Raw genomic sequence first — 22,636 nt, 5'->3', positions numbered from 1 at the left:
TCCCCGATCAAGGTTGGTACCCTGGTGGGTTGCATTCGGTACGGCTGCGGGTCGGTTATGCTCGACCGGGGTGGTTGCATATAAGATGCGGTCCATAGCCACCCTGTGAGCCTCTCTCATAGCTGCCATTTCTTCTTTCATTTCTTTAAGTTGTTGGGCCAACGACACATCCTCGTTGTCACCAGGGGGGTGCAATTGGGCCGAGTGGGCATCGCTGCCGATACTCTGCAGGAATTGATCGATAGTTTCACCGGATTGGTCTTGAGTCGCACTGCGGGTATCCCGCTCTCCCCTTGGGACAGGTGTTCTTCTTGTTGAAACCATAGTGGTACCGATGGTTGCTCGACTAAGAAATAGTTGACGGATTGCTCTATATAGGGGAATGAAAAGAATTGTTAGAGTAGATAATAGCAATGAATCAACTAGGTGTAATGTAGCACAAAGACTTTTCATTAATCCTTCTAAACTATGAAAATTCTACAATTTATAATTGTGCGCGGGTTGGCGTCGGCCCGAAGTAGCCCCGCAGGGGCTACTCACGTGCCCTCGCCAGCCCTTACACGGATTGACCGTGACAACCGATTTTATTTAATTAATTTATTAATATAAAAGGATATATTAATATAACAATCAATAATATTAATCCTTTACAAATAGATTTCAGTACTTTTTTTTTATAAAAATCTGGATATAATTAATATTTCTTTTTATCTTTAATCTATTATTTCCTTTAATTCTTATATTTCTTTTAATAAAATAATTAAAGAAAGAAAAGTTTAGAAAATTATAAAAGAATTAGGATTCAAAGGAAAACTTCAGAATTATTCTTTTTCAAAAGATTTTAATAAAGCTAGGTAGTTCTATAAAAGATATATATTTAGATTGAAAATAGAATATTATACTAATAAATGCTTTCTTTTTAGAAAAACTATATATTCAGATATAAGAATTACCGATATATTTCTTTAGGATATAGTTATATTCGATTTTGATTGTATTCATAAAAGCATATTAAGGAATATTGATAAGTTGATATTATATAATTTTTATATAATCTTACGATATTATAAAGTTTATATTAATATCAATATAAGTATCGAAAATACTTTTATAGAAATATTTGCTTATAACAAGTATTACAATTGAACTATGAATCAATTTCTGGAATATCAGTTTATTGAAATATAATTATTTGTATTAACAAAATAGACTTATCTTCCTATCAGATTCAATCTAAGACTACAAGCTGAATCTTTCAAACCTAAAGATGATAATATAGCTAATTAACTAATTTTGCCGAAACCTAATAAAGTTATATCAATTCTTTTTTTTAATATAATAAAAGAATTAGTTTTATTTCAATCTTTATTTCAATCTAAGAATACACGAAATATACTTTTATTAGGTTTAAGAATTCCACTGGTTGATACTTCAATAGAATTATCTGATGATAATGATAGTTTAGATAATAATAATAATAATAATAGTGGCTGAAATAGTAATAACAATAAAAGTAATAGAGATAATAATAGAGGTGGTAATAGAGGTAATAGGAATAAGGGTTATTATAATTATTCTAATTATTAGGAAAATAATTAATATAATTAGAATCGTTATCTTATTAATCTCTCTAAGATTTATAAAGATAATAATAGGTATAAGGATATTAATAATTCTTTTTAATTGAAGATCTCTATATTTATAAAGTATTACTATAGAATATTTGTATTAATTAAAATAATTTTAATAATCTTTTCGATTATATTTTCAAATACAATTAGAGACTTTTATTAAGCTAATTTCAATACTCTTTTTAAGATATATAAAAGTGTATATAAAATAATGATTAATAATTTCAAAGAATCTGAATATTAGCGGAATATGCTTTTTAAGTGGAACAGAATCACTTTTAAGGATTATATTGAGAAGAATCTGATTAAGGAATTTTAGAAAATATTTAATATAATGATTATAGATTTATACTTTATTTAATATACTATTTCTAGGAATATATACGACTCCTAATCATATTACATTAGGATCTTGTCTGTATACAATAGTATTCTGGAATACTATTCTGTAATATACAATCTTTATTTAATTATTATAAAGCTTATTAATTAGAGAAATAAACTATTAATTTTTATCAAAAAGCATTTCCGAAATAGAACACATTGTCTAAAACATTCCTTACAGATCGACAAAATACATTACCTGAGATATTCCTTATAGATCGATATTTCTATAATAATAGATCTTCAGGTTCCTCTTCTCGGAAATCTTATAATAAGTATATCAAATAATAACCTTTTTTTATATTAATTAATAAAAGCAAAAACAATTATTATTTCCCTAATTATAAAAAAAGAACTATAGATACTATAAGTATATACAAAAGAAAAAAAACCGATTTAAAACGAATTATTATATCAAATATAGCAATCTCAATAATAAAAGTTTTATAAAGCAATACAAGCAGTTTATTACTAATATCAAATAGAAAAATAATCAAGATAATAATAATAATAATAATAATAATAATTATTTTATTAATCAATATCTTATTGATATAAGTAATTCTAAAGGAGTCTTTAGGATATTTTTTATTTCTATAGATATTTATAATAATTCTTTAATAACAATTAATCTCAATAATATTATAAGTATTTATAAATTAATAGCGAAGATATTTATTATAAACAATAAGCGATATAATGCTGATATATTCTTCAGTATTATAATCGATATAGATATGATTAAAAGATTATCTATCGAATACAACTAGTATTTGGTATGAAAGAAAATCGAGGATGTTGAATACAATATAACTATTACTGAATAGATAACAGTTCAATATAATATTGGAGCAACGATTTTTATTAATTTGTTTTATATTAATCTTTCATTTGAGAAAATAGAATAAAATATAATGAAAACTAACCTTTTATTTTTATTCTCTTTAGTTGATATAGATAGACTTAGATTCAAATATAACAATCTTGATAATATTACTATTATATCTAAAAGTATTTATTCTATATATTAATGATTTGATTATATATTTTTGCTATAGAATATTAATATTGAAGGATTGATTAATTATTTTATTGATAATAATAATTGCTACTTTATCAAAATTGAGCTATAATAAATTTATTATCAATTTAATTATCTATCTGTGTATAAGTTTTATAAGGTATTTAAATACTTTGGGTATAATAAGAACTTTGAAATAATTAAATAGTTTATTAAATTTTGTTATTATTATTAAATCTATAGTAAATTGCCTGGTAGATTCAAATTTTCTTTATTTGATAAGAATTTTGAATTCAACTATATTATACTTATCAATGTACTTTATATCAATAATAATCCGATTTTATATATTATTGATAAAACTATATATTTTCAAATTATTCGATAACTAAGCAATATATCTATAAAGTATATATAGAATAAACTCTATAAATACTGAATTGATATATATATTAATCTATTAGAGTACATTATTTATAATACTAATATCAACTTTATTAGAAAAGAGTTTCAACAATATGTTATATCAATATTTATTTAAATAAAGATAGTTTTTGTAAAGACGTATTATTCGATTGATGTTATTAAGAGATTTCATATATTATTGTATAGATCTTATAAAATTATTTACAAAGAAGTTTATAAACTCAGTATTTGTAAGGCAATTATATTTTAAATAATTATAAAGGTAATTAATAATATTATTGGATTTGATGATTTAATACTTATATTACTCGTTTTTAGGATATTTCCCTGTATAATCAATATCAGTTTTTCAATATTTATTATTCAATAGTATACTATTATAATCTTTAAAGTTATAATAGAGGTTTGTAGATTATATAATTCTATATAAATATAAGAAGCTTTGAATACATACAATAAACCCTCTACAACTATACTTTATGATTTATTATCAAATAATAAGGTTTTAATTTGAAGGAAGGATAATAAAATAGTTACTAATAAATAAAAAGAACCTTTTTCATTTATTAATATGAAAAGGGAAATATATACTCTTGATCTATTTTATAAACCTATAAGATTTAGATTTACATTAATAAAGCTATATTATAAGTAATTAAAAACTAGATATATTAAAAAAATTAAAGAAATTAATTATAATATTGATTTCAAAATAACTTTATCAAAATCTAATAAAGTTATATTATTTCTTTCAGAAATAATGATTATATATTTAACAAATCTAAAGAAACCCTTTTTGGATTTATTTAAGAATAATTAGATTCTTATTCCGATATTTTTCCTATAAGTGATTATATTTCAAATTCGAGTTTATATATAGAATTATTATTTCGAATGTTTTACTACCAATCCCAAGGATTCTATTGTATATAAGGAATCCAGAAAGAAAGAAATTGATAGATTAACGATTAAGAGTATATTCAAGATTGTATTACTTTCGGATATTCCTTTTGGTATATATATTTTCAAATTATAGTTTATCAATAAAATCAAGAATAAAGAAACGAATACTGAATTTCATAAATTAAAACTAATTATTCAAATATATAATAATACTAATAAAACATCTATATTGATATAATTCCTAATAATTCAATAATTATATTAATACATTTTAGTCTCATTAACTATAAGTACTCGAAAAACAGATACAAAAGTATATATTCGAGATATTATTTAGGTATACATTCAATCCACTTCGAACTTATATTATACTTTTTATATCTATACTTCAAAAGAGATAAACTTATTAATTGATATAATTTTATTAGTTATTAAATTATTATATAATATTTTTAAGATAGGAAACTATTAATTTCGAATATATTATATTTATTACTACAAGAAGCTTAAGATGTAGTAATCTATATATAACCCTTGTTTTTTGTATACTAATAATAAGGGAACTGGATTTAGTATTATAGGATTTCAAACAGATGATATACTTATTGTTAGAGATAGTATGTTTATACAAGCTGAGGATAAGCAATTCAAGCAGGCTAGCTTTATAATTAAGGATTGTAAGGAACTTACTTATAATTATTTATTAAAGTTTAATAGTATTATTTTTATATTTAAGGGTAATAATATTTATTTCGATTAGAAGAAGTAATATAACAATTTGTAGTTTATATCTATTAAATCTATGAATATATATAGTATGTGTAGCAAGATTTGGAAGTATATTTTTATATATAAACAATATGTTATATAACAAACCTGTGGAGTATATATTGTAATTATATGTTAATCCGAAGTATCTTTTGATTTATTTATAATAGTGTAAACGATTCAATTCAGTAAGGATGATATTGTGGTGTTAAATAAATATATTAAATAATAAAAAGAAAACTTTGTTAGAGGATTCAAATATGTATTATTTGATCTAGATTTATTTAAGATTGTTGTTTTTACTAATATCTTTTTTGTGAATAATAAGGATTATTTGTTTCAGATAAGTTATGTAATTATAATAATAGATAAATATAATAATATTAATATTATTTATTGGTTATTTATTAAGTATAAGAGAGTTATATATAATATTTTAGTATTCGAATTATATGGATTAGTTTAGGGATTCAATATCAGTGTAGTAATCATTTCTATAGTTAGTATTATTCTTGGCAAGGAGATTCTATTAGTTTTGTGTATTGATTCCAAGTTATTATATGATTTATTTATAAAACTAGGAATAATTAATGAAAAAAGATTAATGATCAATATTATAGTATTATATCAATCCTATGAGTAGAGAAAGATTATTAAGGTGATTTGGATTGATAGTCTAATTAATCTAATTGATGTAATAATGAAAGGAAAATTGTATTAAGTTTTTACTAATTTGATTAATATGAATAAGATTAATATTAAAGCAATGAAGTGGGTGGAATAGGATTAAGGGAAGAAAGGGATTAGTTCTATTAATAAGAGGTTAGGGATTTTAACTAGCAAATAAAGAATATTTATAATTTCACGAATTTCTTTTTTGTTATTATATTTGAAGCTATAAAAGAGAGTTCCGAGTGTGTGGATAAGGGAATTCATTTAAAGGAATTTACTTTAAAGGAATAACTTTTATACAATAATAATTGTATTAAAGGTATTTAGACAAAAGCGAAAGAGACTAGTTCTTTCAGTAGTGTTTATATAAGGTCTACTATTCCTTTTATTTAGCTAGCTTTTTAGATTAAATACAAATAGATATTTAGGGGCTTACACATAGTAGGAATCACATTTTCCGTATCTCTCTCAAACTAACAATTTTAGATTTAAGAAAAAGAATTTAGTTATTGAGGATATCGTATTCTTTTAGAATATTACAGGAACGCTAGCAAGGATTCAAAATTTAAGCTTATTGTGGGTTAGGGTTGTAGGAAATACTAGAGGCGATTGATTCGTTAATTTGATGGATTATTCATCAAATGTCTTGAAAATTTCAATTGGCCCTTCTATTTTGAGGTATTTTATTCCATTTAAAAGCAATCTAATTGGCCCTAAAACAAGCTTAAAGTAATGATCCTTGCTAGCGTTCCTGTAATATTCTAAAAGAATACGGTATTAAAAAGTGATCAAAACCAGCCTCTTTTTTCTCCTATGTAGAGTCAGACCTCAAGTCGAGGTCCGAGCTGATGGTTGTCACGTGATAATGTCATCACCTTCTTTTCCAACTCTGCCCGGGCAGTATTACTCTTGCATTCACGCACAATTATCGACCATTTGGGGTTTGTTTCTCATGATCTTAAATTATGGCTATGGAACCTTTTAAAGCAATTCAGGACTTAGTCACTATTCTACGCCACGACTTTACTGTCGAATTGAACGCTTCATTAGCTTCGTTGCCACCTCAAACTTCCACTTTTCTGAAGATACATGCTGAGATCTGCATCGATCCATGTGTGCCACAGGATCAACTTGGAGGATACAAGTCCCAGCCAATTTATTTAGTAAGATAGATTATCTAGATCACATCTGTTCAATTATTTCATCAGCAATTTTTCTAAAATGAGGCTTAGGGCTCAATTTCTCTAGATCAAACCGAGTCACATGAATATTTAAACCAACAATGCACAATACCTGTGGTTACAGGTCCTTCCCTGTTGCGTGATGATACAATAATGAAGGGGGTCGAATTAGCTAATAAAGTGCCTGAGCTGCCCAGCATTCATCAATCCTCCTCCCTTGAGAAGAGGCGAAAGACCATCGGAGGACTAACGATCAGAAGAGGCGGCTGTGATGAGATGCCAGATGACTCTAGTACATCTTCACAGGCAGGAAATTCGACTGTGAGACAGTTACAGACAGAATCCCGAGTGTTCCCTCAAAGAAAAAAAAGGAATGATCATGGCATTCATCAATTGCAGCCATCCTCGGTCGAAAAATTTGTTGCTGGAGTATGGAAACAAGTATACAGTAACGTCGAGCTTGCACCCATTTTGCTGGTATTTCCACCCTCAAATCACCGATTAATATGCTTGAAGTCTAGACTAATGAGTTTAACAGGATAGTGACTGTGTACCAATAATCGCAACCGGCGGGCCTAATATCGAGGTTAGTCTGGTGACTTAATATCTAGTTCAACTTCCTGACATTTCAACAGACGTTCCGAGCCATCAACTCGCTCTGTCTAAAAATCACAACAGTATCACGCCGGTGTCGCTCCTTAGAAACGATCATTCAAGCTCACTGGGTCGACTGCTTTGATTATCGAGTCAAAGAAATCGGAATCCAGAACCCATTTCTATCCAACACAGATACCAAAATGCTTGCTCTCCGGGAGGCCTGTACAATCCTTAAATGGTCAGAAAAAGAGCTGAGGAACAGACTGTGCGTATTACCTAACGTCTACATTTTCATATCCAAGATCGATGATTGCATTATATGTGTGATTACTCACTTGGCACCAATGAATTACCAAATCCTTCGATATTACGAAACAATAACTGACATTTGGCAGAGCAATCTGGCGAGGATACAAAGAAATCAAGGATGCAGGTGGCTGGGCCTGCTTGGCCTTTGCCGGCTCCGGAATTTATCGACTCTGCAAATATCGTGTAGGCTTCGAAAAGAATCTCACAACAAGACTTGAACGACTCCAATCTGGCCTGGAAGTAGCAGCCGATACAATCCACCCAGAATGGCGCAAACTCCTAAAATTCATAGGCATAGAATCTCAACCGGCATATACTGGACATCCACATGACTGGGTTGTCTGCGATACAGCCAAACCTGTTACGCTCAAATCCACATACATGCAGTGGGACCCGGATTTTGAGTTTTCCCACATTGAGGACTCCGTAATGGATCAAGCTGCTTGGGGTGTTGAAGATCCGCGTATGGTGGAAAATTCTAGTACTGTAACTTGTCGTGATTGCGGACGCTTGCAATCGAACAGCTCTTCTGTCAATGAATGCCGTTGTTTTCCAGAGTTATACGGGTGCTGCAAAGCACCTCCTCCTGTACAGGTTTTTCGTACTCCACTGGGAATGAACAACGGGATTATCGCACGTTGTGTAAGTATTGTGCTAGCATAATCTCAACTTATTCAAAGTCCCGCTGACAATACATGCGCCCTAGGAATTTGCTCGCGGTTCGGCAATTGGCGAGTTCGTAGGACTGGTTACTAAGGGAATGGAAGGTAAAGATGTAATGCAAAGCAAAAGCACTGAAAATCAGTACCAAATATACCAAGGACGGATGGGTTTGTTAACCTTTGCCTCAATTCTTTCCTTCTGTATCTAATATATTTGTTTCAATAGGTAACTACACGCGCTTTGTTAACCATTCCTGCGCACCGAATAGCCAATTCCAGAAATTTTACTGGCTGGGAACTGAACGTATTGTCTTGGTCTCTAAAAGAATTGAAGCTGGAGAGGAGATAACGGTAGACTACTCACATGAGTATTGGAAGGATCTCGATAAAGATTGTTTGTGTGGAGAGTTATGTTGTCGGTACGCAAGAAGGCGGGCACGTCCATCTGCCACTTGATTTGGTTTACTTCAATCTTCATTACTAGGTATACAAGGATTTGGATTCATTAGAGGTCAAAGTTTAAATATGACACGTGATTTTTTTTACGGGTTTGATCACACGTTATCTTGATCAAGAGATGCCCTTTCCAATGTTCGTCCGCGAAGGCTTAAGGAAAATCCCACATTTCTTTTTCTCCTTCTTTTTATTCCTACCTTAATTTCATATTCCAAGGATAAATTGGAGTAACCAGTTCGCTTCGTCACACGCATTCCTATTTTCTTTGGTTAATTTAAAAGAGGATAATGAGCTTTATATTTATTCTATTTCCAAAGTCAACGAGAAGGTAAATTAACCCAGGTGCGTGTAGGAGTCTACCACTCCTGAAAAAGTCTGTCTAAAAATAAATTCTATGTTTATCCTAACCTTATTCCGGCTTTCATGCAACAGGGAGAAAATTATCGAAGTTCTTTCACCCTTCAACCACTAGAATTATCTATCTCTCACACACTCTTCGGCGTCATTCCTAACCTAACGATGACAGCTACCCTCCCTCTATCTTGTTATCCCGCTCATCCTTTCATTAGATCTTCCCTCTAAATTATACTCCCCAGGCGTCGGTTTCTCGGTAAGCTTCGGTGCACCGCCTAAACTTGCCAGAACGACTTTGTTATTGGCTGTTAGATCGTCCATGACCTCGAGCTCTGCGACAGTAAAGAAGCGTGGCATTACGGCCCATCGGAAGGGAATGAGAATGCAGACTAGGATTGGAAAGCCTATATAGAAAGATTGTTGTTAGTGTGTTTGAGTCTCTTGGAGGTCGTGTGATGGAAATATACCAATTGCAGCAATAGTTAGTGAGATTGCTACTGGGGCAGCTACACCAACGATTTGACACAGTAAATAGAGCCAAATCTTGCTCCTTTTGACTCGTAGAAGAGGTTCCCCTTTCTGAATGAAGCGACGTTCAGTGAAGAGAAATAGTAGCTTCTGCGTTATGCCGTTGGTCTCAATTGAACCCCACTATTGGTATTGAATCTTGGTTAGATATCTTAAAGCAGGAAGGGAAATTTCGGAGGGGGAAGAGTTTGTGTTGAGAGAAGAATGCATCTTACACCGACAACAAAGAAAACACCACTAAATAGTGCTCGTGGCATCGTGTGCAGCACGATTAGGAGGGGTCCAGTCATGGTGCCAATGATGCCGAGACCCATCAAGAAATGCGAAACGCGCTGCTCAACTACACTCGCGGCTCTGACGATTGGGCGACGGATTTCGTTATCCGAGCCTTCTTCGGTAACGATAATTTTTACCTCGGTTTCGTAGACTGTGAGTGATTCTGTGTGTACAGGTGCCTGCCAATAAGGTCAGAGATTGATGTCTTCAAAGGGTGAAATCTGACTTACTTGTGGCACGAGGCCATTTGGAAGCGGTATACCTAGGATCCCTGCAATAAATGTTGTGCAGCCGAGCAGGAAAAAGTCCCAGTGAAAGCCGCCTGGTTTCTTGAGAGGGAATTGCTTTGCTTGTGCAGTCAAACTACTGACGTTCTATTATAAAAGTCAACCCTGTGAACCAAGATTCGAGGAACAAACACAAACATGATCGTAATAGAATAAAAGCATAACCAGGAATCCAAAGGGCATAGCTGCAAAGACCCATTTCGCATCGAGATTCCAGAAATCAATAAGCCAATTTCGAGGCTGCGTCGGATAGAAAGAGCGACTGATGGGTAAGACACTGATATTTGCTCTTTTGATTGTTCCTGGAATGTGTGAAAATCCAACCCAAAAGATGGTAGCAATCTGGAAATACTATCAGAAAACGACTCAAGGTAACATTTTTGCTGAAACTCACAGGGTATGCATAGTCAGCAAGTATTCCTCGAGCCCATGGCTTTGCCAGCGTTCCACGGCCAATTTTCTCCAAGGCATATACGGTGCCAAAATATAGGATTGCAATAACACAGCTCAGATATCCATCGATGCTTCCGTATGAATCAAACAAGCTGACCAGCTCCTCAACCCCCTTAACTACATTACCCTCAGCATCAAGTTTCAAAAGGGGAAAATGCCGGAGAACTCACTCATATAGATAATGCCAACATACATGCCAAAGGCTTCGCTAGAGAAATCGGTGACATAACGCATGTAATCACAAAGATTCCAGATGGCGACTAGCCAATGCCAGATTGCAGCCCAAATAGCGGTCCATGCCATAAACTGAGGATATATAGAGACATCGTACATCTTTATGATGTCGTATATAGTGTAATTGAACAATGAGATCAAACCGGTGATACCAACGATAGTCAATGGCTGAGCGGCAATGGTACTGAACACCATTGCCGCAAGAGCGGATGAGAAAAGTGCTTCGTTGATCCCGTAGAAACCGCCAGTTCGGCGGCTCATATCCAAAGTGTAGGCTAAGGCAGGAAGCAGGCTTTTTACACACTGTTAGTATGGATTTCTAAAAGGAGCTGTCTTGGGGGCTCGAACTTTACAAAGTACATTCTCACAGTACTCGCAAAAGTGCGGTAAGTTGCAGCATCTGAAATATCACTTTGGTAGTATGGTAGTCGACGGCGAATATCATGATACATTCCTAGACCAGGACGCAACATTCGGAACCGCCTCCATCCCGTTAAACCATCGAATCGGTAATTGTCCAAGTGTTGAAATGAATCCGAGTTTTGTTGCTGTGAATTGAAGGACGTTTTCTCTTCGGTGGGTAGCTTTGCGGTCGCCATGTCGCCTGCCGAGCAATCTGGTCCGCTACTCGAAAGGCCGTCGACCGATGTAGCATTAGATCTCTGCATTTTTGAACAATTCCAGTAGATACAATAAGAGCAGAGAAAGTTAGTGTTCGAAGTAGGAAGAAAATACTTGGACTGGAAAGAATGATGCTTTATAAGTAAAGAAAGACACTTAGGCTTAAGTTATTAGGGGGAAATGGTGAATGCCAAGCCGCTAAGAATTTGACGGGCTCTTCACTAAGGTTACCTAACCCAGATACATCCTCCATCCTCGTACCCTCCATCTCTTACTACGAGTCACAAATTGATCAGCACTAGATAATCATTAATTACAATTGGTTGCACTAAATTATGTGTTTTGAAAATTAGTGGTTCCGATCCGTGATGGCAGTTGGAAATCAGAAATCAACGTAGCAACGTCATTTTTCTGCTTGGGCAGAATGACATACTCGCTTACTGGTGTTCTCAACGGCTGGCTTAAAAAAGCAGAGAACTTGATACAGATTTTGAGCAGGTATCATATTGGCCTTCAGAGTATTAACATGCTTACGAGAAGTGATAATAAAACCAAGCCCGCATAGAAATTCATTATCTCACTGAAAAAAGTCTTAATATGTACCGGTATTTTACTATTGCCAAGCATTTCTTGCACCCAGGCGAGCCGGGCAAGCACCGACCCCAAAAGATACTTTCCGATCTACATTACCACTGAGCCTATACGCAATCGCTCAGGAAAAGGCGCAGCAACTCGCTTTCGCTCTGGGTGACGACTTACTGTAAATAAGAGTATCAATCGTTTGGAGAATTTACTACAAGGTATAAGAGTCCTACTCTAGGGGTTCTGTATAACGAATTACTGGTTCTTATCATCTTCCTAATGCCGTAAAGTGACGTTCCATACGAACTCTAGTGGGTGGCGCTGTTCGGGAAGACATAGGACAACTGAAATCATAAGGGTACAACGTTTCTCCACTTTTTGTTTGGAGTCAATTGATGTCATATATCTTAAATTCCTGAAAAAGAAAGCCATTGCTAGCGAAACACTATTTGACATTTCAATTCTTTAAGCGAGCATGATGATATTCTAGATAAAGTTCCTGATGTAGTCCGCTTACTCATGAGATGCATTGCTAACCTGATTGAAAAGAAATTATTAATGAAATAATGAGTTATGGTGGAGTTTAAAAATTGATATGAGAGTATGGGTAAATATTTGTAACAAAGGTGATGAGAACCTGGCGCTAGACAAATTTTGAGAAAACTCTGAGAAAAAATTGAGAAAAGGGGGGTGAATAAAAGGTACGGAAAGAGAAGTGTAGAAGAGAGCCGAAGCAGTAACAAAGCAAAGCCATTGAATTTTGTCGAAGGTAATATCTTACTGGCTTTATCACTTACCATGCATTATGAATAATCAAACTATTGAAATGAATCCACGTGAGGTTACTAGCCCTTGGATGACGGACAAAAAGAAAGCTTTGCCATTGAAGTACAGGGAAGCCTAGGGCCAGATTTGTCAGGCTACCCCATGGCCTACAACCATTACTTGATTGAGAATTTACACAAAGCTCATACCACCATAGAAAGTCGGAACCCAGAGGCTTCATTGAAAGGCATCATCTTCGGGAACGAGGTTTTTGATGAGGTCAATGTGGACTCTTTTTAAAATGCCTTGGTCTTCTCTACTGCGCCTGTTATAAATATCACTTCTCCTCCGTTCACTATTGAACGGTAGCTCTCCGTATACCACAAAATGAAACATGTAGCTTTTCAGGAATAAGAGATAACCTTGAGTACATGCATGTGTTGCACCCCTACTGGGATGTTATTTTTCAAACACCAGTCGACATATAAGTTCCGCGGAGACAAAAATCAGTAATGTTTACAAGCATTCCTCTCAAGATATCCCTTCACCCCTTTACCTCCACGTGCATATCTATGATGACCAAAATCTATTGTTATTGACAAGATTGTGAATCAAGATGGGTAGATATTCATAGCTTGTTCCTCCGAATTCGCTACTAGTTAGATCATTGCAATAGCTGCATCATAATCTCCTTTTTTTCCTTAGTAAAGATTGGATCGATAAAGGTAGGCAATGACAGAGATGAGAAGGACACATAATACGATCTCAATTATATATCAACGCTATCCAGGTACTCAGTCATAGTCACATACGTGGAATCTTGATTCAGTTGTATGTTGAAGACCAAAAAATGTTCACTTGCAATCACATGAAAAATACTTTCTGGGGCAGCGCACATTGATTTTGTGAATGAATACGAGTAAAAAAGGCTGATCATTCGTATACTTTCCATGACCTGATGATCACTGACTCCACTGTGAAGTCTTTGCATTTAAAGTAGAAAAGTCAGTCATTCCTTTGATCTGGGGGTTGGTATTAGGAATGTATCGGAGTCTTTGAAACCTTCGATGACAAATGAAGAGAAATCATCCCTGCACCAAGCCGGAGATATTTTCAGATCTTATACTACCTCCCTTGACTCATTGAAGATGAGTTCATCGAGAAATATCCTATAATTCCGTGAATAGTAAGTGATTTGTTGAAACATATCACTATAACTCGTCATCAGTCGTATATGATACTCATTTCCCTGGCGGAAGCATTCCTGTGATTCATCATTGAATGTGTTTGAGATGAGCTCAGCTCTAAGTTAAGCTTTGAGTGAAAAAAATGCGCTTTCTCAGTCTAAGATTCGAAGCCATCGTGATCTCGGAAAAAGGAGAATCTTGGAAAAAGAAAAGAATGTTGTACTCTCATGAACAAAACACAAAGAATGCAGAAAGCTCAGGAAATGAGAGAAGAATGTTTTAATTTCACGAGTTAAGGGATAGCAAACCGGCTTCACCTATATATATTGCAAGCTTTTCGCTTTGTCTAGTCATCAATCACACAATCCTTGACCTCAATCACACAATTCATATCAAAAGCCATTCATTAGAAGCTCAGCCCAATTTTCAAAATGCAATTCTACATCCCAGTTGTTATGGCCTTTCTTGCCGGCAGTGCCACTGCGCAGATTAGAAGATGCCCCTTCAACGGAGGCAGTATTCCGTTTGGTCAATATGTTTGTTCGGGACCTCGTGTAAACGGATTCCCAGGCAATGGCATTGTAAGTTTTATTCGGTCATAATCAGACTCTGTCTTTACTTGAAATATCATCAAATGCTAATGAAAATGTAGTCACAATGTGCTATAAACGGGCAGATTGTGCAGATTGGTAGTGGTCCATGCCCTCATTACTGCAACTACATTTCAGGAATCCCATACTGCTTCTAAAGTAAGAGTTCATTCTGCCCAGACTTGTGTGAAATCTGCTAATTGTTTTGCAGTTTCTTGTTGGCTGCAATTCATCAATAGCTTGATGATTAGCAATGGATTCAGCGGATGCTGGGCCTGAACGGGGGGATTATTTTTCTTTCTCGGATTGAAGGTGGATTTCGTTCGTTATAGGACAAGTAAAGTAGTACTATCAACGAAATGGATTATTTGGTGGATTTGAGTTAAATGGTTTTGGGCAGCTTCTAGATGAATGTTGACTAACTCCTATCTCGCTTGCTATCACAAATTGCTCGATTAACCATGACATGCGATCCATGAGTGAGCTCTGACAATAATGAGTAATTTGGTTCGACTGAAAAAGAGAATTTATAACATGTTCCGGCATTAAACATTGAGACAAATAAGAAAATGTACGAGAGAACCGCTAGTGAGGTCATTTTGGTAGCATTGAATGTAAACCTTGGACAATTCACAAAACGAGCGGTGATGATTGTCAAACTTATCATACAGGGTGTAGCGGCAAGTTATGCTGCTTTTCTGTTGATTGGAGTGCATTAAAAGACACTGAATGTTTTAGAAAAACACTTCGATATTTATTGGTCCTTAAGTAGACACGATAAAATGGACAAATATCTCCACATAGTTTTCATTGCTATTCCGCTGCAATATTTACCGATCAATTTCCAGATAGGACAGTAGGGGTTGCGAACATCCTAAATCCATCACTGAGTATTCCGAGGCTGAAACACGAAAATACCATATCTCACAAGCATTGAGAATAATAAGAATTTGAATACTTGCAGGTCCCAGATGCACAGCATTGAGAGCCTGTAAATCCAGCTCCACCACATTGGCTGTATAGAGCACCGCACTAAATCACATCGTGTATCAGTAAAAAATCTTCGACATCCTCAAGGTTCCAATCAAGAGCAAACTTACGGTGCCACCTGGTGATGTTGTAGGAGAAGAAGCAGGAGCCGTGGTAGTAGTTCCGCTCCCATCACCTCCTGTTGAACTTCCGACAGTTATATCGGATGACCCACTGGAGAAGTAACCTTCTGTTGCGACTATCATGTAATCAAAAGTACCCATGTTCATTCCTAGTGCTTTCCAAGCATTGAAATGATTTCCGGTTGTTACGGTACCACCAGTTCGCTTTGATTGTCGAACAGACCAATATTGATAAAAGGTAGCAGTACCAATAATAGATGGTTGATTGACCCGTTGGGTCTGATAGATTTTATCTGGAAGTTGTCATTATGAGTCACTGCGTGGCTAGGTATGAGACTACATTGACTTACAAGTTGCTCCGTCACTAACCACGGTACCTTTCAAGGTAGCTCCAGTGCTTGGATCATATGTACCGAAATTCTCGACAACATAGTATTCAATAAGAGGTGATGTTGTCCAACCATAGAGGGAAAGATAACTGTTGCCATTTGGACTGTACGTGCCACTATAGGTGACAGCCCTGAGGGTAATTGAGATGAGGGTCAGCAAATGCAATAGTCATAGTCGTGATGGAAGATCAAGAGAAGATTTGCACCAACCTAGCACTTCCAGGATTCCAGCCCTTTCCACCAACAAGATTGCCATTTCCTGACCACTGTATTTTGTACTCGCCACCAGCACCATTTGTGTAAGTAACATCTGCGCCACCGTCTGTCCAGAAGGAATAGTAATATCCGCCTAATCATTAAGGTCAATATAAAGAGAGTTACACGGGACAAGAGGGATACGAACCACTGGTTCCAGTGGAGCTAGGTGTCCCACTTCGATCGACGAGTTCAATACTTGAGTTGGCTGGATATGCCAAGACCCTCGTAACAGTAGCAAGAGTAATAAGAAGAGCTTTGTATGAAACCATGATGAATATGAAGACCAATAATTTGATTTTTAAAAGGTTCGAATGGTTGATGTTGAGCCTTGGACTTGATGGGGGAAATTATCTTCCTTTATACATTTTGAAGATCGGCGACGGAGGAGAAGTATCAGCCCAGTCAATACCAAATGTCACTCCATTCATCAATGAACGAATTGGGTAATATTTCGCCCAGTCCATTTGTCCGAGCGAAATTTGATATAGGTGTTATTGCATGTTCCCCGCAAGTGAGAATCATCGACGGTAACCTTTTTGAAGTTTGCTAGTCACAAGATATTAGTGTTTTGGGTACAGCGTCAATCATGCACCCCGCAATGCAGTGAGATGATCAACTCTTACCTATTAAAGTAGATTAGACCCTATAATATGAGGATTGTATTACCTAGGTAGAATTGATAGCAATATCAAGGCTCTTTGGATAAATTGGGCGGGTAAATGCAACTCTGCCATTGCCCGTAAAGCCGACTGTGATTATGGGTATTATGTATGCTGAATAGTTCATTGGATTATCCTCTGAAACAGATAAAGAAAGCTAATTGGCATAAAGAGGATTTATCAACGCCCCAAAAGAAGAGAGATGTGAGGTAGTTTCTTAATTGCCATGCACTGCCGCCTAGACAAAAACAAGAGATGCGATTAATGAATCACTCATGCCTAATCTTCACCCTGAAGAATAGCATACCATTTGATCATTCTGAGACTCATCATTGGCTTTTCTTTAATCTAGATTGGAGCCTTCATCACGGCTTAGAATCTCTTCATCAAATGCAATGTGGTGAATAAGTGGCAGTATTACAAGAGCTCGTCTTTTTCACCCCGACCATAGAGAGATCGATCTGAAAGTGGGAAAGACATCCTAGGTAGATATATCTCGAAGATTGGCCAAATAAGTATCAAGGTTGACTCTTGAATGTGACTTTCGTCTGGCAGTGATCAAGCATCTATTCCCGAACACGACTGTCTGGCATTGACTACAACTCGGCATTTCACAATGCTACGCAGAATACACACAAGATCAGCCTTTGGAAGGAGCAATTTCTGAGAAGAGAGAGAGCAGACGGCAGAAGAAGGAGATAGATTAATTGGGGGGTCTTCGCAAATATTCCAAAGCACTCACTATGCTCATGCTCGGGACAACACGCGAGATTCAAAAGTATTTCCATTACTAAGATCTGAGTCGGAGTTGCCCATCCATGATAATTAATTCGACTAAACGAGTAGAGTCGACTCTCAAGCTGCGTTCTTATCGCTAATGCTCTGCTGCATCTTCAAAAGTCTCAACGTCCCCACTCAAATTTTCTCCTAGAAGAGCACTTTGTGACAAGGGTCAAATGTTGTGAGCGGATCTCGAAGGGATGGACTGAGAATGACCGACACATTGCCGTACTGGTACCTTAAGTCAGGCCAGTTCCTAAGGTAACTTGGAAAAGGAAAGTTGATTCAGAACAACCGGGAAAGATGAGGGACTGTTCGCTCCTGAACTAGTGTCTAATATTCTGACAAGCTATGTGACGATCCAAACACTCGCTCAGAAACTGGTAGCCTGTTCAAAGGCCCAAATCACCGAGAGCCTAGTCTCGAATTCAGAATAATCGAAATTGATCAGAAGTCTGCATGTAGCCGCATTGATCATTCAGGCTCAAGAGATATTGTGTCCTTTTCCGGTCATTATACTCAGCCATTGAATCCTTGAAATCGTTAGTCCATCTAGATTTGGCATATATATCAACCATAGTTTTCGGCTAAGAATGCCGTTCACTGTCCAACAAGACAATCGCATCAGAAAGACAGAATATATCGATATTGATTGAATGTGATAGGCAATGCTTTATTCTTAGGTATCAGCTCCAATTAACTCCCCAATGCATATTCCCTTCAACCGAAGAAACAACAACACCAAACCATCATGAAATCGTAAGAATCGTAACAATCGTTTCTACCAACCCAATAATTTTGCCTGGTTTTGCAGTTTCCATCTATTACGTCCCTTCCAAAAACGCCATACCAGTCATGTTCGTAAAAGTTTTCATCATTATACAATGATCTCCTCTTCGCTCGTTTCCGTCGTATTCCCATCACTAGCTTCCAATACTTCGTCATGCCGTCCAAGATCTGCCTTTCCCAACATACCATTCTCGACTTCACAAATGCCATCCAGTCCATTCGTTAGTTTCGCAGATGTTGATTCGGCCTCAATAATAGCACTTCGTTCTCTGCGTGCTCGCTCCCTTTCCATTCTGCCTGCTTTGGCATCTTTCATCGAAATCCTGTTACCACTCACCCGACCAAATATCCACATTTGTATGACTACCATGACAGCTGTATATCTCCAACACAACGCATCATCTTCATGCATATCAAGTGCCCATTGCGAACCTGGTAGTGGGCCAAGACTTTCGAAGATCGGATGTGGAGATGTCGACATTGTCGGAGGAGGTGGTAAGAGATGTGAAACGAAGGTATTTATGAGGTGCAATACGAAGGCGGGGTTGAGTAATATCCCGGGTATGAGATAAGTCGTCGAAAGGAACGTCATCTTGAGTTCGAAAATGGAGGGAGAGGCTCTAATTTGGAGAAGTCAGTAAATGAGTTCTCTCAGAAGGAACCGGATAAATATACGTTTTGCGACCACTCGTATTGGAAGCTCCACGCACTCAAGTACCTCTTCTTGGCTTGAAGTGCTCAAAAATGGGAAATGCGTCGTTATACAATATCAGGATCCAATGATGAAGCAAAAAGCAAAGGATTTTTGGGTTGTGCAAGCGGGAGCTGAATGAGTTCAGTGTACTCCGTTGTTTTGGGAGAGGATATTGAAGGGATGCAGCAGATCTTTCGATGTTTGCGATGTGTGTAACTGGAAAGTTTGGCTTTTCTACCCCTCTATCCCAAGATCAAGAGGGAATTGACGATATGTGAATAGGCGACAATAAAGGTATTGTGTAGAAGTATTTTGTGTTCTCATCCGTGTGAATAAAATCAACAAAATCTAACAGAAGTGTAAGAATGATTTTGGAATTAATACAATATCTAGGGAAGAAAATGAATGAATGAGTGAGTGGATGGAAGAGAAGAGAAGGGAAGAAGGTTGAAGTGTTGTACAATTGATAGAGATAAGTCAATTGTACTAGGTAAAGTGCGTAGGCAGGTGGTATTTGTTTCTTGTTTTCGAATCAAGGAAAGTAAGAGTCTTACATACCTAGGTACTCTATATAGGTATATATATATATACGTCGTATATAAAACCTTATATATGTACAACTTTTGAGAATTGAGGACTTTCCTTCAAAAAGCTTGCAGACTTTAGATAGAGGAAAGGGAGGAAGAGAGTAACTGAATTGAATGTATACATGTGCAAGGGAAAGATAGTAGTAGGTAGGTATCCAATGCTCGAGATGGGTAGCATGGAAGTGTGTAATGGCCAATTTCCAAGGAGATATCAACTCATAGTAATAACCTTGGAATACTAGGGAAGTACCCAAGTATATAGATACAATTGAGATCAATCGTTTTTTTCTCCCGTTGCACCTACCTCTCGTAATCTATTGTCTTGTCGTTTGTACATACGACAGTACCAGTCGTACCTAATCTACTAATATAAAATGAATCAATTGTGGGATTTGATGCACACTCGTATTTTAAGGTGCGCCAGTGGATAATGAGACCTTAGTAATAAGTTATAACATGTGGTTTGTACGAAGAAAGGTTGTGAACCGAGGTTTGCTCGATACGCGTATTGAGTCTGGCATTCCATTTTTCCATGTACAGAGTACAGGTTCTTCCCGGTATTGCTTGCTTGTCTGTCTGTGTTACCTAATGAGTAGGTAGTATGGTTTGATTGCATACTCCGTATGCTGTCGTTGTACACGTTGTCGTTGCATAGGTATGTTGTCATGGCTCGAATAGCCTCAACTTTGTCAAATCTGTCAAATGGAAGGACCCCTCATGTTCAGGATTTTCGTCTGATTGACCGGATTACAAGTAGAAACTAAGGCACCTAGGGTACACGGACGGACCTAGGTAAACTTTGTACAAGTCTCAAGCATAGGTACCTAGTGGCAAAGTTTAAAAAAATCATTGCTCAGCCTTGTCTTCAGCCTTATATTACTCTAGCCACATTCCGAACTCAATCAGCACCGCCACATCGAAAGAATTCGAGTAAGGTTAGCTGGAGCCCTGGAGCCACGTTTAACTTTCAAATAAGGCTACTAGTCTCATCATTATTGAAACTGCGCAACTGTAACTCGAAAAGCGCATCACGCACTTCTTTTGACTACCTAGGTACAGTCAGTTATCAAGGGCCTTCATTTCTTTTACTTATCAAAACCTTCATCATGGTATGTATATGTATATATGTTTCTCGATTTCCTTCAGAATCTCAATCTAACAATCACAGAACACTCTCTTCAATACCGCACTCAAACAATCCACCTCCCTCCGCCGAGATCTTTCCTCGCTTTCTCCACCCGAATCGCAACCCCTCACTCCATCTCTACTTGGTCAAATATCTTCATCTCTAACCTCCTTTTCAAGAACTCTTGATTCTTACGCTTCCCTTCAATCGGCCGAACTCAACCCTTCCAAAAAGGAAAAGGCCTATGAACGATTAGCTACATTCCGTTCTGAACTACAAGATTATCGCTCCCAGTTTGCAACTCTCAAATCGCAAAATGAAGATCATCAAACACAGATAGATAGGAGTGAATTACTTGGAAGAAGACCACATCATGCATCAACACCCGAAAATCCTTATGCAAATACAACAAGTGCGACCGCTGCTCGGGATAGTCCATGGAGACGAGAGGGTGGACCCGGTGGAAGTCAACTTTCTATGAATAGTGGGGATTATACAAGAGAAACGCATGCTTTACGCGAACAATCATTCTTTCAAAATACCCATAGTGCGTTGGATGAATACCTTGCTCGTGGACAAGCAGTTTTAGGTGATTTGGGACAACAGAGAGAAATGTTAAAAGGGACACAAAAACGCTTGTATAGTGTGGCAAATACCTTGGGCGTATCTGGCGATACGATCCGCATGATTGAGAGACGTGCGAAGCAGGACAAATGGATTTTTGGAATTGGGGTGGTGATATTTTTCGCCTTTTGTTGGGCCGTCTTACACTTCCTGAGGTAACGTATTGAGTGCAATCAGGTCATCATTGGTAATGGAGGAACTATCTTGATATTTATGAATTTAGGGTTGGAAGTGTGTATGAATATTTGGCAACTGTTCATTTCTTGGTAATATAAGCGTGGAGTCTGGAGTATGGTTCGGCACAAAAAGGGGCGGCTGTTCGTGCGACACTGAGCGCCGAGAATTTACATCTAGGAATCTATAAACATTATTCATTAAATGTTCATCGAAGTATGCGGACTATTTCCATTCGACTCTCTGTGCATCTTCAAAACTTTATTGTCTATTTCGACCTTTTGATCCTCCTTTGCATCTTTTGATCATCCCCGACATCCCCGGCACATGCCACACTATCACCATGAAGCTCTCCAGTGACACCAAAAGACCAAATGAATATCGTTTTTCTCGAATCAGCTCCCAATCATGCATTCCGGCATGATAGCATCAGGGTTTGATTTCTTGGCTTTGCTTCCTCGCTTGCCTGTGGAAGATGATAGGATTTCACTGTGCATGACCCTACATGCACAAAATTTGACTCGTAATCTTAACAAATCCTTACCTCTTTGCAAATT

General features: G+C 36.3%; 6 protein-coding genes across 6 annotated transcripts; 3 read left to right on the top strand and 3 right to left on the bottom strand.

Annotated features, from left to right (window-relative positions):
• The first annotated feature begins 6,642 nt into the window (after positions 1-6,642).
• On the top strand, positions 6,643-9,167 carry EAE98_008554 (uncharacterized protein). Its single transcript, XM_038956177.1, has 7 exons — positions 6,643-6,968; positions 7,038-7,463; positions 7,525-7,572; positions 7,622-7,848; positions 7,979-8,534; positions 8,599-8,722; positions 8,781-9,167. Exons 1-7 carry the CDS (start codon positions 6,771-6,773, stop codon positions 9,008-9,010), a joined length of 1,809 nt encoding a protein of 602 aa, XP_038807636.1. The 5' UTR covers positions 6,643-6,770; the 3' UTR covers positions 9,011-9,167.
• A 380-nt stretch (positions 9,168-9,547) lies between these two features.
• EAE98_008553 (uncharacterized protein) lies at positions 9,548-11,810 on the bottom strand (the record flags this gene model as incomplete). The annotated part of the gene is made up of 8 exons (XM_038956176.1): positions 9,548-9,768; positions 9,832-10,015; positions 10,108-10,347; positions 10,399-10,542; positions 10,594-10,797; positions 10,850-11,025; positions 11,079-11,434; positions 11,491-11,810. 8 exons carry the CDS (start codon positions 11,808-11,810, stop codon positions 9,548-9,550), a joined length of 1,845 nt encoding a protein of 614 aa, XP_038807635.1.
• A 2,918-nt stretch (positions 11,811-14,728) lies between these two features.
• EAE98_008552 (uncharacterized protein) lies at positions 14,729-15,045 on the top strand (the record flags this gene model as incomplete). The annotated part of the gene is made up of 2 exons (XM_038956175.1): positions 14,729-14,878; positions 14,950-15,045. 2 exons carry the CDS (start codon positions 14,729-14,731, stop codon positions 15,043-15,045), a joined length of 246 nt encoding a protein of 81 aa, XP_038807634.1.
• Positions 15,046-15,811: 766 nt separating this feature from the next.
• EAE98_008551 (uncharacterized protein) lies at positions 15,812-16,915 on the bottom strand (the record flags this gene model as incomplete). The annotated part of the gene is made up of 5 exons (XM_038956174.1): positions 15,812-15,919; positions 15,988-16,292; positions 16,350-16,519; positions 16,599-16,737; positions 16,792-16,915. The coding sequence occupies 5 exons, from the start codon at positions 16,913-16,915 to the stop codon at positions 15,812-15,814; spliced, it is 846 nt and encodes a 281-aa protein (XP_038807633.1).
• A 2,047-nt stretch (positions 16,916-18,962) lies between these two features.
• EAE98_008550 (uncharacterized protein) lies at positions 18,963-19,355 on the bottom strand (the record flags this gene model as incomplete). The annotated part of the gene is made up of 1 exon (XM_038956173.1): positions 18,963-19,355. One exon carries the CDS (start codon positions 19,353-19,355, stop codon positions 18,963-18,965), a length of 393 nt encoding a protein of 130 aa, XP_038807632.1.
• A 1,906-nt stretch (positions 19,356-21,261) lies between these two features.
• Positions 21,262-22,064, top strand: EAE98_008549 (uncharacterized protein; the record flags this gene model as incomplete). Its single annotated transcript, XM_038956172.1, has 2 exons — positions 21,262-21,264; positions 21,324-22,064. 2 exons carry the CDS (start codon positions 21,262-21,264, stop codon positions 22,062-22,064), a joined length of 744 nt encoding a protein of 247 aa, XP_038807631.1.
• Between the last annotated feature and the right edge of the window lie 572 nt (positions 22,065-22,636).

Source organism: Botrytis deweyae (assembly GCF_014898535.1).
Source record: "Botrytis deweyae strain B1 chromosome Unknown BDEW_022, whole genome shotgun sequence".
Classification (NCBI taxonomy): domain Eukaryota; kingdom Fungi; phylum Ascomycota; class Leotiomycetes; order Helotiales; family Sclerotiniaceae; genus Botrytis; species Botrytis deweyae.
This window is presented reverse-complemented; position numbering and strand designations above follow the sequence as displayed.

Coding starts and splice junctions, on each gene's coding strand:
- EAE98_008554 (XM_038956177.1), top strand. CDS start 6,771: ATGGCTATGGAACCTTTTAAAGCAATTCAGGACTTAGTCACTATTCTA. Junction 8,535..8,598: donor ACGGGATTATCGCACGTTGT/GTAAGTATTGTG, acceptor CATGCGCCCTAG/GAATTTGCTCGCGGTTCGGC. Junction 8,723..8,780: donor AATATACCAAGGACGGATGG/GTTTGTTAACCT, acceptor TTGTTTCAATAG/GTAACTACACGCGCTTTGTT.